Source organism: Struthio camelus, chromosome 1 (genome assembly GCF_040807025.1).
Source record: "Struthio camelus isolate bStrCam1 chromosome 1, bStrCam1.hap1, whole genome shotgun sequence".
Taxonomy (NCBI): Eukaryota; Metazoa; Chordata; class Aves; order Struthioniformes; family Struthionidae; genus Struthio; species Struthio camelus.
The window spans coordinates 101,211,659-101,229,134 of NC_090942.1; the positions used below are offsets into that span (position 1 = coordinate 101,211,659).

General features: G+C 36.3%; 1 protein-coding gene across 1 annotated transcript in view; it reads right to left on the bottom strand.

The window, feature by feature from the left end:
• Positions 1–17,476, bottom strand: part of IFT57 (intraflagellar transport 57) — a 20,243-nt gene continuing 2,767 nt past the window's right edge. Inside the window, exons 2-11 of the mRNA XM_009675085.2 lie at positions 16,414–16,576; positions 15,127–15,245; positions 14,068–14,158; positions 10,127–10,195; positions 9,445–9,567; positions 6,719–6,790; positions 5,976–6,107; positions 4,652–4,714; positions 2,832–2,898; positions 1–1,614 (exon numbers count right to left, since the gene is read on the bottom strand). Coding sequence (XP_009673380.2) covers positions 1,436–1,614; positions 2,832–2,898; positions 4,652–4,714; positions 5,976–6,107; positions 6,719–6,790; positions 9,445–9,567; positions 10,127–10,195; positions 14,068–14,158; positions 15,127–15,245; positions 16,414–16,576 — 1,078 coding nt within the window. The 3' untranslated portion in view covers positions 1–1,435. The remainder of the gene's footprint in view (positions 1,615–2,831; positions 2,899–4,651; positions 4,715–5,975; positions 6,108–6,718; positions 6,791–9,444; positions 9,568–10,126; positions 10,196–14,067; positions 14,159–15,126; positions 15,246–16,413; positions 16,577–17,476) is intronic.

Below are 17,476 nucleotides of genomic sequence, written 5' to 3' on the forward strand. Positions count from 1 at the left end.
TTCACATAAGAGAAGGTTTTTATTAATTTTAGTTGTTGTATTAGCACAAAGGAGCAGTTTTTGGAGGAAAGAATTTACATAAATGGCATTTATACAACACAACATTTGCAATCTAAAAGCACCTATGTGCTTTGCAGGCAATGCAGAAGGGATTGCTTTATCCTAAGTTGAAATAAATCTACTGTTAAAGTAAATACGCAGTAGCAACACCACCTTACAAAAGGAACATGAATAACTTTTCTAATTTAAGCTGGATGTGGGAGGATATAGGTAGGCAGCAAAAGAGGTTGGAAACTGATTTCCAGTGTGATTCAGAGATTTTTGGCAGCTGTTTGCACAGGTAAATTATAATAGTCAGCATTTACATATAGCTTTTCACTTATTAAATTCTGGTGGGGGGCTTGTTTTAGTTTTGGGGTGTTTTGTTTTTTTGCAAACGAAATACTGAATGACAAAGTTAAGAAACTTGCTACCCATGGTACCGATGAGCTGTATGTCAGGAACATATATCCAATAGTGAAACATGCAGAACCCTTCCTGCCTCATTCTAATTGTGAAGTATAAATACTCAAAATTTCAGTCAAAAGCAGTTCTACTGATATTTCTCTGAAACACTGCATATCCACCCACCACAGGGCTAAGGAAAAGAGCCAGTCCATGAGTAAACTAAAGTCATGCAGGGCTGGGAAGAGAGCCCATTTTTCATGTGAATGTCAGATGTAGTAAACATTAAATCACGTTCATCTTCACTATCATACCCATAAAGACCTTCCTGGAGTCACGATGCTAACCAGTGATTGCCTTTCAACCACAGTTTGATTTTCAGTGGGGCCCAGTGACTTGAAATCAACGCCTTAGAATACTATGCTCAGTTCATAAACTTAAAGTGGAGCAACGGTTTATTCTGACTTGCAGCTGAAATGAAATTTGACCTAGGCTTTTAGAAAGGGTAATGCTGTATTATTTCAATATCAGCAATTAAATGCTTTAAATATATGTAAACGGCAATAATAGACATTTTAAATTCCTTTCAGTTCATCTGCAAGCAATATTCTTTCAGCACTGTAGCATATCTAATCAGGTTTAAAGATTACGGGCTGTGTCAATAAAATTCTATACACTTCCACACTACTTAGCATTCTACAATGAAGTAGACACGCTCATTCATAAGAATTTATTAGTACATTTGCAAGAGATCTGCAGTAAATCTTTAAGGCAAAAAACTAAACATAGGCCTATGTTGATTGCAAAGTGTGCATAATGTTACTTAAAAGTGCACAACAAGCACCTTGTTAAAAAACAAACAAAAAACCAACTAACGAACCCCCCAAAAACCCATCCGAAATAGAAAGACAAAAGGAAAAACTCCAAAATAACATAAAAGTAAATAACAGAAAATTGTACTTTGGGCAAACCAAGTCAGTTCCAAACAATTTCAATAGGCACCTACTGTGGTTTCTGGAATCACTGTTGCATGCATATCTCTAGTCATATTTGATTTCTCTTTTAGCTTTGATTGGAGTAAGGTGTGTTCCATTACACCAATTCGTATGTCCAACTGAACAGTTTCTTGCTTCAGTTTTGTTAAGGCTTGTTTAATCTTCACTAGAGGAGCTGTTCAAAAAAGATAAATAGTGCATCTCTGTCAGCTGACTTAACACAAAAAGCATTATTTTCTTAAAATTCACTCCTTAAAATTGAAGAGTTGAATGAACAAAAGGGCGTTCTACTCTAGAGACATGACTGTAGTGATACATCATTTTTAATATGCAAGATATTTTAAAGATGGAAATAGACAGTGACAAATTTGCTGTCTTCTTGACATCTTGGATCTGCATAAAGATGTGCATAAACATTAGGATAGGTTTGTCAGTGATGTATTTTGCTCAACTGCAAGCCTCATCCTCATAGCTGACTTGGGGTTTGGTAGAGAATGGAAGACACCTTCAGCAGGAGGTCATCTTACCTGTGAAAAAGCTATTAAAACCTTTTGTGCTCCACACACAACTTCTAATTCCTCACTTCCAACTAGTATCATCCTTGAGATGCTGCTGCATCATGCTGATCCTTATGATTTTAGGCTTTGGAGTTTATCCTGATCCTTGGCCATGCCGTAATACAGAAAGGGTGTTGCAAGGTAGGTGAATAGCTCCTTCACAGTGACATGACTGCACAAAATATACTTATAAAACAGCTGTGACTATTTAAGTAAATCAGCTGTAGTGGTTACAGCTAAATATAGATACTGCCTGCATATTTAGCCATATGATAATGTGCATCAATTTGTTTCTGCATTCACACTCCTTACAGAGTTGGAACAGAATCCCTTTATCAAAAAAATCTTAAGCCACCAAACCCTGAGCCTGAAACAAACTACATACAAAATTCAAATAGCTACATAGTTTTAAATATTGCAGAAGTCCATCACAAGCACCACAATGAATTTTCTAACTGACTCCAGCCAGCCTTAGCAGGAACCTAATAGCTACCGCCAGAAACAATTTGAGAGTTACTGGGCTTGAACCTGCAAACGCGTGAACTGGCTCCAGTAAGTCACCAATTATTCAAATCAGAGCCCCAAATTTTTTTTCTTAGATTTTACAGATAATTTACCAAAGGGAGGAAGTGCTGGAATCCCTAGCTTCCACAGACCTATGTAACCTTTTGGAAGAGGTTAAGACTCCCAGTTTGCTTAGACGCTTTAAAAATTTTTAATTTTGATATTTTAGACTAGTCCCTTACTCTGACTTTATTTTTCTTTAATAAGGGATCAATTATGCATCTGTCACTGAGAAAACAGGTGTTTTGTTTGAGGCAAGACACATACTTACCACCATCAGTCATGCTGCTTCCTTTCTCTTCCATTTCCTGCTTTACTCTCTCTAATTCTTCTGTAATCTTAAATTAGAGAATATTTTCTTAAGTAACCAGATAAATGTCAAGTTAAAAAAAAAAAAACCCTTTTCTGAATGACTGCATTCATAAAAAAATAAAAATATCTGTCTTAATTGTTGTATACAGAGAAATAATTTTTGTCAACTACGATAAAAATTTTAATTAACCTTTAAGTAAATGTGGTAAAAGTTACAACAACAATTGTAATAGGTTGGCCAAGCACCATAACATTACTGAGAATCTGCACTTCCCAACACAATAAAAAGAACAGTGCCAGTGTTGCAGTGCAGAACTGCACGATATCCCTGCAGACCAAGATTCACCAAATGACCACAACGACAGCCCTTCTCCTGGAAACGGCCGGGCTTCAGCAAGCGATGGCGGAACCCTGAGAAATGGTACTGCAGACAAAGACAACGTAGCAGCAAAGTCTGCTGGCATGGGTAGAGGTATGTGAAATGCATGTATGAAGAATAAGATACATTTCAGCACTGACTATCAACCAGTTTGCCTTTACAGAAGATGAGGAAGCAACTATATGAATCTAAGCTACAGTCTAGGTAGCTATTTAATATTTTTGGCTATAATATAAAAATGAAAAGCCTTTCATTAAGGCTTCATTGAGCTTTTTCAATTAAAAAAAAAGTCACTACATTTTTATTGCATACCTACAGTGTTATCTATATTGTCTAGTTGGGCTGAGATTTGATCACATCCTTGAGAGCAAGTTTGTGGTACTACCTATTACGTCTAGTTTAACTCAGATATGTACCGCTGCATTAACCTAATTCAAAGTCTACCAACTTGTAACATCTTTGATTACTAATCTGCCAATAATTTCCAAAGCACAAAAACATTTTAAATCTGAAGCCATCATGACGTATTCTATTTTTCAAAATTACTACTTGGAGAGTGAAATAGAAAGAAGCTCTAGTTCTGCAGAAGCCACACACCAATAAATCTTTGACAGAAAATTTTTGTTAAGCTGCTATGATTATTACCTACTTAAAGTCTCAAAATCTCTTCTACAACTTCCAGTGAGTTCTTATGGCTTGGTCTATTACGTGACTACTTCAGACTTATTAGCATAAAAAAAAAAAAAAAACAAAGTGGACTTTTCAAATCCAAAGAACAGAACTGTTAAAAAAAAAAGTTCTCAATTGGACAAAGGGTTGAAATATTTGGGAATATGAAAGAAAAGACATGAAAGTCTCAAAATCTTGAGGCAATTAGGAGCCTTTTTTTTTTTTTCCACAACATGGATTTAAAAAAAATTACCAAAAAAAACAGTTTTAAGTAGTAGCATAATTTCATTGGCATCCAAACGTTACTTTTTAGTCAAATAACGTTTCAAATGCTTGTAAGGTGAAAATGTCTTATTTTTTGTGTTCATTTTTACCAAAAATAAGAGTTGAAGTTTTCTTTTTCCAAAGACTTTATAGATGTGACTTGATTAATCCTCGATAATTCTAGGAAAGAAACTATAACATACAGAACGTTTACCCTCATTTACAAACCAGGGAAATTAGGAGAGCTCACAAATAGCTTGCTCATTTCACAAGTTATAAGTCAATGGCAGCCTGGGATGAAAATTCAGGGATTGGACTAGACACTTTCACTAAGTAAACACATTAAGCTTTAACACAAAAACATATCAGAAAAAAACAGATTTATAAAACTGCAAACACTAAACACCAAGTCTCTGAAGTTTATTTTAAAATAAGCAGAATGCAAATTATATGAAGAAGTGTTTTACCTCCGAAAGCACTTTAATTCTTTCAGTTACTCCTCCACTTCCCTCCTGGTACTTCTCTCTAGCCTGGAAAGGAGCACATTTTTTGCTGTAATGATAAAGCTGAAGAGATACATGCATATAGCTCAGAGAATTTATAACATGAAAACTTGTTCTCATGGGTCACAATCCCAGAAATTCTCCTACAGAATCCCAATGACATTAACAGGCGATATATATGAGGATGGGCTTGAAACATCGGCCCATACAATGAGTATCATCCAGAAATTTAAAGCAGTTGTAAAAATTGTGAGTAACAGCCCTAACGCATACACAGTAAGTAGGTTTTCCTAATTATTTACATGCAAGGAAACAAACACACAGAAAATTTGTCAGATGGAGACAGAACTGAATACTGAAACCCAGAATACTTTCTCTTCAATGGTAAATTACTCTCTGGAAGTTTCAGCTTATGACTCAAGTAGAAAATGTAAGCTGCTGTTTCTTTAGTTGCAAAGAAATCAAAAGACACTACTGCAGCAATCTTTTTCAAGGTATTACAAAAAAAAAATACTTTGAGACTATTTTACATAATCTGAAATTATGTTTGCAGTCATTCTACAGTGAACTCTCTCCGCTACCCCATATATCTGAAAATCAAGAGCGATCAAAAACACCTCATTTTTACTTGGTTTCTTGAACAGAATGAGTTTATATAGCAAAGTCTCACACAAGTGTTCCTGGTTTATTACCTGAGACTTATTACCTGTAGGTAACAGTCACATTTGATATTTCAGTTTAACAGCAAGGTAAACAGCAAGTATACAAAAGTCAAATCCTGTTATTTTTTATGTGATGCCCAGAAATAAGGGCTAGCCAAATGGCAGCTTACACCGGACTCCTAACTAGAGAATTAAGAAGCTTCTCAAATAGCATTCTACTGGTACAAGAACCAAATGAAGTAAAGTGGGAATCAGAGTGCTTTGTGCGAATTAGCTCAAGTAATCAATGTAGGAGATCAATGCTGGACTGAGACTGTAGTTTTTCCACTCATCACAGATGTGTGGACTTTACAGGGAAAGCAGAACTAGCAATTCACTAGCAGCTCAAGACTGGCAACAGATTTACATAATTTTCATGCAAAAAACATTTACTTTCCTTTGTAGAATAGCTGAATAAAAATTGCTAATTTAGCTTAACAACTATATAATTTGACAGTCAGTCAGTTTTTCCCCATAGTTTACATCCAACAGCAGAATTCACAGGCAACTCCTCAAATTATTCTTTTTCTTCACCCATACTTAATAGTGAGTTAATAAAAGAGAACAACAATAGGTTTGTGCATTACCTCACTCAACAAGGCTTGTGCTGAACGGTATTCTTGAACCAAATGCTCCAACTGATTGTTGATGTACTTTTCCCTGCTGTTGATCTTTTCCAGTGTTCTGCTGATTTCATTATGAAGTTTGTCAAGGTAACCCTAGAAAATCATATTCTGTAGGCTGACAGCGTTCAGATAATACATAAAGAGTATTAACATGATGCTGTAATTCAGAAAGGATATGGAATCCTACAAGCAACAGAAAAATAGTACAGGACACTATGTATAGCTAACGAAGAATTATTCCCTGATGTCTTCTGTTTCACCCAACTTCAAAACATGTACTTCAAGCTATAGTGCTTCCATCATTTCTCCCCGCAAATTAATTACAAACGTCACCATCAGTAAGTTATTTTAACAGCAGCATTTGATAGTGCTTTGGTTTTTTTTTTTGTTTTAAATCAACTGTTATTCAGATCGTATTATTCTATTTTACCCTCTGTACTCAGGATGTACTTATGCTAATAATATGTTAATAAACTGTTATATCCCTGTTAATCCTCATTTATACATCTCTGCTTCCCACAAGATTTCTTTTGCTAGTCCCACTGTCCTTAATCATCATCATCTCAAATTTCCCTTTTTAGTTGTACAGCATTATCTTAAGTAAAATAAAATAACTTTCAATCTAGCTCTAAATGTATATCTAATAAAGGAGAAAATAAAAACATTGACAGATCAGTGGAATATTCAGCACACACAAGACATACCCTAGTTTCTTTCAAAGCAGATTCAATTCCATCCTTATGCTGATGCATTTGATCTACATGGATCCTCCAGTCCTAAAAAAGATGCCACAAAGCGAAACATTAGTAAAATACAGCTTTATCTTTCACTGTTTGCTTAAGAAAGGCTGATGTGCAACTCAGGGCCAGTTCTTTTGTGTACTACTACCACATATCATTCTACCACTGCTTTGTTCATAGCCAGAGGCACTTGCTTAATGTGACAGTTGATAAATCTCCTAAGCATCACAATGTGACGCTCAGATCTAGAAACAAACACTGACATGTTCAGTGATAGGAGACTAGCTATGCTTTTTAGAGTCCGTTTGATCTTCCTGGAAGTATTTCTGCTAGAAACCACTCTGGACACAAATATTGAAAATACTGATTATAGCTCTGCCACCTCAGCTTATTCTTAGGCAGAAAAAACAAGTGCTTTGAACGTCCAAGACCTACAAATTCCAAAACCATCAGATCTTTCTTTTCTAGTTAACCCTTACTGTTAGCAGGAGGAAGATGAAAAGAAATGAAAGATGCAGCAATACCTAAACTTGTTTTCAATAGTGGGGCAAAGTTAGAAGGGAGGAAAATTATTTGCAGCTGCCAGATTGTAGGAAACATACACGGAGTCAGCCATGAGCGAAGAAAAAAAGGGGCTGTTTTAAATTGACAAGGTAAGCATGTTGTACTTCAAAATCAATTCCAGTTCTCAATACTTATCACAAGTTTTCACTTATCAGTTCAGACTTTTACAGTTCAAGAACCAGAGCACAGCCGCAGACTGTGCGGAACGTAGCACAGTAGCACCACTGCAGAATTAGTGCTATTCCAGTACTGTGCTCCGAACATATTAAAAAGATTTTTAATCTTTTGGTAGTGTACTAGTCAAAGCGTTAAAAAATAAAGGGATGCTGATACATCTTTATCACTTGAAATCAAAGTTTAGCAGACTTTCTTGTAAAACAGGTAAAGAGCAGCAGAACATGGCAGCTGCCTACTTAATAAATGTGTGCCTTCCTTCAATTACAAGTGGTTTCCCCGACTTGAAGTGAGGCTACTCTGCTACTCACCGGCATAGGACATACTCATAACTACCAAAGGACTAGTGCTTACGTCTTGCTACCTCAGATGAGCACATTTGAGTACCTCCAAAAGCGCCCATGAGGCTTGCTTGATACCCACAGCTGTGCTGCTGCCCACTAGTTTCTTCAGGAATTAAACAAAGGCTAGTAAAGAAAAATATACTTACGTTGTATGTAGGGTCTTGCTTTGGCAGCAGACTCAAGATTTTTTTCTTGGTCTGGTGACAATCGCTAGCAATTTGCCAAATATTGGAGTTTAAAAAAAAATTTAAAAATACAATTAAGTTTCTAATGCACTCTGTTAAACCATTAACCCTCTCCTGATAATGACATATATATGAATAGCTGAGGAAACTGAACATGATGCTTTTCTTTACAAAAAAGCCAACCTAGAATGAATATTTTTTCCAGTTATTTCTGAAAGCCCAGAAACTAGAAAAAGAAGAATCCTCTTTTCATGTTCATTTTAACATATTCCTTAAAGTCAAGAGATGCTTAATTCAAATATGAGCTAGTAAAACTCACTTCCTACTGTGGCTTTAATTTTCATTGTACACATTTACCAAGCTTTCATTTCTTAACGTGGAAAAGTATTATGTGCTCTGTAACAGGCAGGCTTCTTGAGGACCAGTGGAAGGTAGCTGAAACCAGGAGTTTCTTTACATAGAAGAATGCAACATAACGCAAGACAGGCAAGCAATTTAACATATATTTGACAGCTCAGTCTATTTTTGGCAAGATCAATCTTGCACTGAATTTTGTATCAACTGCTACAGGCTGCTCCACCACCCAACTATCTGGGCCGCTACAAATGAACAATTTCAATATTATACCGATCTGCGCATCCTATACAAGCTCTCAGAAAGAATGCTTGTGGCAATGGCAGAAAAAGGCATTAGACTTTTACTGGCCAAAGACAGGTGTTTACATCTGAACTACTCATTCTAGAGTCCTTGGATTGGATTATGGAGAGAAATACACATCTCTAGGAAATGATAAATTTCATCTTGAGGTAGCTATCTAGCTAGACAAGTAAAATCAGTCCCAAGAGCACTCCTTTCTTTTTATTGACTATAAGGACAGCCCATGATGACTAGATCAGACATACCGACCTACTTTACTGCCATTTCACGTTCAGCAAGATGAATTCCATACAATCAACCTTTTATGTGTCTGACAAATGAAACAGTTGCATGTTAAGAAGCTTCTCAGTTATCTTCCAGGAAGACCTATTAATAGCTGCTAAACTGAAGGTATAATTTTTGAAAAGTATGAATCCACTGGAAAAATTTAACGATTTAAGACGTTTCCACTGAATTCAGGTAGATGTATGAAAATAAGGTGCCCTGCTAGTAGTAGAAAAAAGACCCAATCGTTTCACAATATTGGAGAAAACCCTACCGTCAAGTATTGCTTGTAGGGTCAAAGTAAGCAAGAAAGGTTCTGACACGATAGCCTTGGAGAAGATTATTATTTAGAAGACTATTAATAATGATAATATCATTATTAACAAGTCTGGACATGATTAAAAAAAAAAAAGAGAATAAACACAAATGGAAAAGTGGTTATCAACAACGCTGATTCACGTCACACTTTTTCACGTACACACACAAATCCACTCTCACATACCTTATTGTCAGTCCTGACCGTAACTTTCAGCTGTGGAAGTACACGTTCCACTTCCAGATTCCACTCTGCTGCATCTGTCGTGGATTCTAAAATCTCTTCTTGCTTTACAGAGTAACTTATGTCCTGCATTAAAAACAAACCAATCAACCTCAAAGTTTTATATAAGAGCTGATCGTTCTACATAGTGAGAACTGTTAGAAACCACATTATAGCGCCTTACAGTGTTCACAGTCATTAAAACATTTATATCCAGAAAGATCTAGAACTACAGATATAACTGAATTTTTAATGAATTTCTTTGAATTTATAAAGATTAGGGATTGAAATAATAAGCATCTTTTCTGAACATACTTACAATTTAAAAGAAATGCATATGATAAGAAATTATAACAGATTTCAGAAATAACAGGGGAAAAACAATAAAAATGTATTTAAGACATGAATGCCACATTTCTTTAACAGTCTCTGTAAAAACATCTTGCAAATGTTTCCAGCATCCTTGCAGGAAGATCACTTTAGAAACTGGATGTATATCTTTCTTTTAAAATAAGCAGATTTATTTCAGTTGGAATATTTTTCAAGTTTAGACTATATAAGTATTTTCAGACTTAAATTCAGCATAAATAAATTGGAACTAAACATGTAAGATCTCTTATGGGATGACTGATGAGTAACAACTTACCGACTTGTAAGTCTGTGCCTTTAGAACATTCAGATCGATGAAGTTTTCTTCATTGTCTGACTCTTCTTCCTAAAAAAAGGTTGCAACGTAAGACCTCAGTAATTATCGCATAGTCTTTCTTCAAAATTTTCGTTTTGCAAGAGCATAGCAAAAGGGGTATTAAATTCCAAATTTCTGAAAAAAACAAAACAAAACAAAACATGGAGAGTTTTTGGAAACAGAGCTTGCATTTACTTAAAATCTTGTGAGTACCTTTTGGTACAAGCAGGCTGATGCAAACTACCTCACATTTCCCTGAAGGTGCTAAAGGATTAAAAAAAATAACCAAACAAAAAACATGAAACGGGCCATTATCGAGAAGTTACAGTACCATAGAACTATTTTGGTGCATCCAAGCCCTAAAACTTTGCCTTTAAAAGAAATAAGAACAGCCAGACTTGTACACAGTATTCAAGATGTGGTTTACGTCATGGATTTAGATTTGCAGAACGATGCTGTATTTTATGGATGTCCAGAATGATGCTTTCAGTTTCAGTCTATTTTTTTCCTAATAACTCCAAGCAATCAATTGGCTTTCTTGCCCACGACTGAGCACGGGGCTGATGGTTTTGTAAAATTATCTATTACAGCCTCAAGACATTTCTCAGTGATCATGATCAGCTCAGAACCCATCACTGCATAGGTAAAATCGAAGATGTTTTTCCCCATGTGTTACCCTCCATTTATCTATACTGAACTTCACCCGTCATTTTATCACACATATCACCCTCGTGCAGTTTGACCTTACGTAGTTCTTCTCAGTCAGCCCTTGTCTCTTCCTCTGAAGTCAACTTTCATTATTTGCCCTTTTTCCTAAACAATTTTTGTATGCAGCAATAGTACAAGTCTTTGTACAGACACCTTCAGGACTCTGAAAACCTGGGAGCTTAGTCCCTGTCTCTACCTAGTTTTTAAACTAACCAGGACCACTTATTCTACGTTAGCTTATTTTCTTCTGGCATATTTGGCTCTTAGCCTCCCAATTCTGCAAGAAATTAATGGTGACTAGATTGGGACTATCTTTTGCTATACAAAAGAATATGTACTTGTGCAGCACATAGAAGAAGGTATTACAACAACATCACAACAACAGGCAAGTGTAGTTATCAGAACTGAAAATGAAAACTAAACAGATTTGTCTAGGCTAGCTACTGTTCACCTAGTTCCCCAAGATTTATGGAACTAAGCATGTCCCTATCAGCCTCATCAATTTTATTTGAGAGAAACAAGAACAGAAAAACAACAGAGGAAGCTCATCATTAACTTTTAACCACTAGCAATACTGCTAAATTCAATTACGCGTGCAGGTAATATATTCAAGACATGTATCAATATATTGGCAGCAAAAATAAATTATTACATCACTATGTTATGGAAACAGTTCGATCCTAAGTTTCCGAGGAGCACAGTCTCGTGTACGTCTAGCAACAAAATTAATTATTTATTTAAATGATAGTAGAGCAAAGTAATAGCTCCAGCTGGGTGCTTCTGAGGAGGGACCCCAAACAAAGAAATTCTGGGATAATTATACTCCTTACAGCTTTATCTTCCCGCCTGCCAGTGACAGTCTCTTCCAGTCTTCTTTACTGAGTCGGTAGTCTCTTTCCCTCCGGTCGGTTCACATCTACATCCCGGGATGGTTGCTAGACGGTTGCTATGTTCCTGCTCCACAGCACCTTATCTTATCCGAAGGTCAGCTGTTACCTCTGACCATCGTGTTCTGTATTTTATCCGAAGGTTAACAGTTACCTCCGTTCATTCTGTTCTGTATCTCTGAGGGCTGGTTCTAGCTGTTTTTGCAGTCGCATCCTCAGCGATGTCTTTCGAGCTCATTTACAATTCACTCCTGTGGCCTGCAGGCTTCATCTACTTTAGGCACTAGTGCTAAGCTGGGCTAGAGCCAAATTAAATCCCTTTTCTAACAGCATATAATTAAACCCTGTAGAACCAAAAGGGGCTCCAAAACGCGGTTACCTGCATGGCATAAATCTAGTTTGGTGGTTTTACCAACACACAAACTTCAAAGATCTCATGGAATGGTAGTGAAAACCATGGTCTCAGACACAATCTCAGAGCAAACACAGAGGTTCGTTGAAGGGTTTCATCTGTGCTTTAGTTAATTGTTTCTTCCCCACTTCCCCATTTAAATAGCTTAGATCTTAACAAGATGCAAATAAGAGCAGGCAGTTGACTGTTCTCATATTTAAAGCTTCTAGCCAATAGCACTGAGGCTTGTCAAACATGCAATATAGAATGCTTCTTATCATTCTCAGAATTATTCAGATTTTTTCTGTGGGGACTTCAAAGTAAATAAAAATGCAACCAGATATTGACACCCATATCCCAGTATTTGCATACTGCACGAAATTTAAGAATAGGTTGGAATTTTTCTTGGCTAATAAAGATGAGAAAAATAAGGCAATTCGTAAGAAAACTGCGGAGAAAGGAGGAAGAGAAGCAATCTCTTCAGGCTACATTTTTGCAGACTATTGTGGCCGCACTCAGGGCCATATGACAATGTTACTGGCACACCAGTTGCCACATTTGTGGCCTTCAACCGTTCCTAAGCACTTGAAAAAGCTGGAGAGAAAAAATGACGTTTTGGAATATCCTATCCAGTATTGCTGTGCTTAAGACTCCAGAAAAATCTTTTGCCCTCATATAATCTATTGACCCAGCAAGCGAGCGCTCTTCAGGCACAGCTTTAACTATTTTGGTTTGTGATCCACATTTACTTTGTGTGGAATCATCAACTTTCAGCTATGTCAGATGCGACACTAACTTCTTTGTTATATTCACTTCAATCATCTTCAACTAGCTTCCCCCTGCTGAAAAGTCTGATTTAAGTCAGCAGTAAAAAGATGTACTTCCAGGACATGAACAGAGGCTTGTGAAAATGAAAATGCCTTGCGATCACATTAAGCCACTAGATGGCAGAAAGCAAGACTCCAACTCTCAGAAAGTCAATCAGCAACAAAACTTCTATTCAACGTCCATCCATCACTAAATCCATCACTAAATCCTACAAACATATTTGAACTTATAGCCTTATTTCATAGGCTGTCTCACAGGCAAGGCAAATTCACTGTAATTATTACAGTTAAACTAGCACAAACAAAAAAGTTGATCCTCCAACACTGCCATTTTGGTAGAAAAAAGGTATTTCAAAGCTGCTCTTCAAACTATAATCTATAGGACACAGGAATAATTTATGCTTCTTTCATCACACCTGTCATGGTAATTAGAGCACAAAGAAAGACCTATTCTGCAGTCTGAACGGATGACAGGATATAAACATTTTATTCATGGAATACATTGTGAAGAAATGCCATTATATTACCCTACAAAAACAATTCTGTAACTTTTGTTTAGGTCATTGAAGGCATTTTTAAATAAATCCTCAGTTTCTAGGAGGAGATCTTTTCCACCTACCTTCTTCCCAAATCTTCAGATCAACTAAGTGTCAAAGTTACTGTCTGGTATTTACAGAAAAGTCTGCTCTCCAATAATTAAGCGCTGAGCAACTTTTTAAACAAATATTAGCCCATTCTGGAAGCAGGGCTTGGTTGAAGTGCCATTTCACATCAATAATAGCTTGTGTCAGTAGGAAATAAGCAGTTCTGAATCTATGTAATTTTAATGTATTTTTAGATACCACGACACTTAATATTAACTATAAATCTAATTAGGACTCCTGATGAGTTTACAACCTTATCTAAAAGGAAGCAGAAAATTCTACAGAGAAGCTGATGATGCAGGAAAGAAGATGCAGGAAAAAAAGGTGAGGGAACAACAGACAGTAGAAAAAACTTCCTAAACAAAGCCAGACAAAATGAACAGCGAGCAAAAATTCCCTGAGTTGATCAGTACTCATATAATCAAAACCAATCAGGTAAACTTACCGCAACTTCCTCTTCCAGTTTATTAAGGGTTAGTTCTGCATCATCTTCTGTTATTTCTTCTTCTTCTAGCTCTTCTGTAGGATATACTGGTCTGAAATATGTTCAAAGACCACCAGCTTTTAAACACAGTTAATACGAAGTTATTCTGTAAATTGCTCCTAATCAAACAAAAGACTTCAGGAGACATATGGATGATGCAGAATTTGATTAGACAGTGATTAGTCTCTCACATATTTAAACAGGTAAAATTAATATTCAGTCTCACAGTCTTTGTTTATCTTGAACTTAAGTCTTCAAAGCGAGGGCTGATTATTATGCTAAGCAGTACAGCACATTTGTACTGTAAATACACCTGGGGATTAACTTTTGATTCATTGTCTCTTTTGGTCTAACTTTATAAAATTCAAGTGCAAGTCTGACAGACTCATTTTTACCTTAGAGATGAAATCCAGGCACTAAATATAGATAACAGTAAAATATCTCCAAAATATTACTTTACTATACCCTGTCAAAATCAATCTGAGGGAGGGGATGAAATAAAGAGCAGTTGTAAACAAATCTTCATATACTTAAAATTATTCTTCATCCAGTTTCTCCTGATATTTCCTTCAGATTAAATACTCAAAGTTACTGTAGTCTATTTGTAATATGATTCAACTAGTGTGCATACCTCCAGCTGAACAGGTCAAAAATTTAGCTATTGATTGATGGGACCTAAAGGGATATTAGTATGTTTCAGCGCAACTCTTAGATTAGCAAACAGATATGCTTAGGGAAATGAACAAAAATAGGTAATCAGTCAACCTTTTATTAATTTAGCCTATTAATTTCCCAAACTCATCCTTGCCGGTAATGCCAATAAACTGTGCGAATCTGCATTCGAAATTAATTTAACCCAGTCCTTCAAGCCTAGCCGAATTAGTGCTTTGAATCTTATGGAAATATCAAATAAAACATTTCCTGTCACTACCACATTTTGTCTGCTATCCTTTACAATTACAATTTTTGTTCATTGGAAAACGATGTATAAGGGAAGAGTCTTAAAAGTGTACTTTATACCTTTTCCAGCTAAAGCCAGTGTATTTCAAGGCTTCTTCAGCTAAACAGTCAAGAACATAGCATGCTTGTTCTCCATAACCTGCCTTTAATTTTGAGGGAGGAAAATCCACAGGCCTTCCCTAAAAGAAAGAGATAATGCTGTTTACTAATTGCTATCCATCAGTCCGGTTTTCCTCTCGGGAAGGTAACCAGATTTTTTTTTTTTCCCCACACTAACACTGAAGTGTCCACTTTATATGAAGAATTTACCAATTTAATTTGTATCCTTCCCCTGTGCAACTCCAGTCAGGCCACAAAAGGGAAGGCAGAACAATCCAAGGAATAGATGCACTGCAGAAATCTTAAAGTACCCAGTAAGAGGATACCCACAGGGAGCAGAAGAGTCAGAAGCTGCAAGGGAGCTGGACGGTCAAGCAGGTAAGTGACATGTTGGCAAGGTAGGAACAGCAAAGGAGGAAATCAGGCACTGCGACTCAAACAGCAACTTTTCAACGTTGCCTTGCTTGTTCCAGATTTTATAGATAACTTATTAGTGTCCTGCAGAATGAACTTCTTACTATGTTACAGTTTTGCTCCTTTAGAAAAACAGTGTACTTAACATCATTCAGAAGTGCAGTTTCAGTAAAATCTTCCGTAAGATCATACTCTAAATATTTTACGCTATTTCAGTTTTGATTTTTTATTCAATTGTACATTTCGAAGAGTACTTACTGAGTTCTCCCTTAGGAAGCCCCCTTAAGTAGATATACCCTCCTGACCCTAAGATTTTTTTTTTAAAAACTATTGAAAGTAATCCCGATAGCTCCTGATACTTTATGCAACTTTTAACTCAAAATAAATAAATAAATAAAAACACAAAAAACAAAATATGAACCCAAATCTAAACCATTTTCTTTACTATGAGTTATACCATTCACTTCAGCAGGAACAGAACCATAAGCACTGGGCAGATCTTGAAGATAAAACTTCTGTTAATTATACTACTATATATGCGGCAGTACAGGAAGTGAACCTGATTTAATCCATTTTAAAGACTACGGAACAAACTAATTAGAACCACATATAATACTATAAGACCATTTTTGTAGTGCCAAAATTTAGCATGTAGGTACAGATATTATAAACTCCTAACTAACTAATTAGCATCTCACAAACTTACAGAAAGGATAAAGTCTGTTTAATCCTTGTGAATATACTCAGACGGGGAGGAAATGTGATTACTGTTATTTCTGACAATGATGCACTTACTTGAAATACCCTTGGAAAGACAGCACGTTCAACACTTACAAATGATCGCAGTTCTGAGAGTATTTTTGATATTATTGCATTGGGATCATCATATTCTTGTGGCTGTTCGAAGTGACGTCCTGCTTTAGTGATCAGCCAAGCAGCAAGTGTACAAAACATGAAGAACTGCTCACCAGGATTAGTGGGCAGGGCAAAGTAGTGCCTGTTTAAAAAGGGGAAAAAAGGGTAAATAAAGATATTTTGCATTCCTGAAGCAATTCTAACATTACAGGTCAGCACAGGCTAGGAAAGCAGTTTCTCAGTGAGAGCCACTTGAACTAAATTCAGGATGTCTAGTTTTGCATACTACTGCAGTAAAGTAAATTTTCTACACACAATTCTTTTATTTCCTGCTTAAAATAAGCAATTAGCCAACACAGACTTAGAACCAAAGGGAAACTGGGCCTTCCTCCTCCCTGCCAGCAGGGTTAGGCAGCTTCAGTTAAACACCACTGAATTAACATTTCCATATAAAACCAAGTTACTCCTCTAATTTACGTGAACAGTCATGAAATGAGTTGAGCCCAATTTTGTTTCCACTGACTTTTGGGGATGCAGAATGCACCCCATCATTCCATAAAATGTCACCAAGCAATTCAGGTTCTACACAAAAGAGTCATTTGAATGTTACTTGCACAGCATAACACATTTTTAAAAGCTCAAAAGAATCAGAAGTCCAAGACCCACGATCTCCAATACCTTACTGTCCTTGAATGAGACAAGCTGGCTTTGTTTAATCTCAGCCACTTTTCACAAGGAAAGGGACTTAAAGTTCAAGGGAAAAGTTAAATTCAGCACCATCCTATGAACAGGTTACCAAAATGGCCTCATAACTACTGTCACAAATAGCCTACTCTAAAAAAACGACATGAACATGATCTACTGCTAAAGCTTTATGCTTGTACTCATGACACAGGAAGCCAGGGTGGATTTGTCTCATCTACCTTTTATTTGCTTTAGAGTAAGTTGAAAAATGCTTCAGAAATACTTATTTCTCCCTAGTGAAAGGGGTCTAGACAAACAGCTCAAAGAAAAGTATCTGCATTTGGGTCATATGAATATC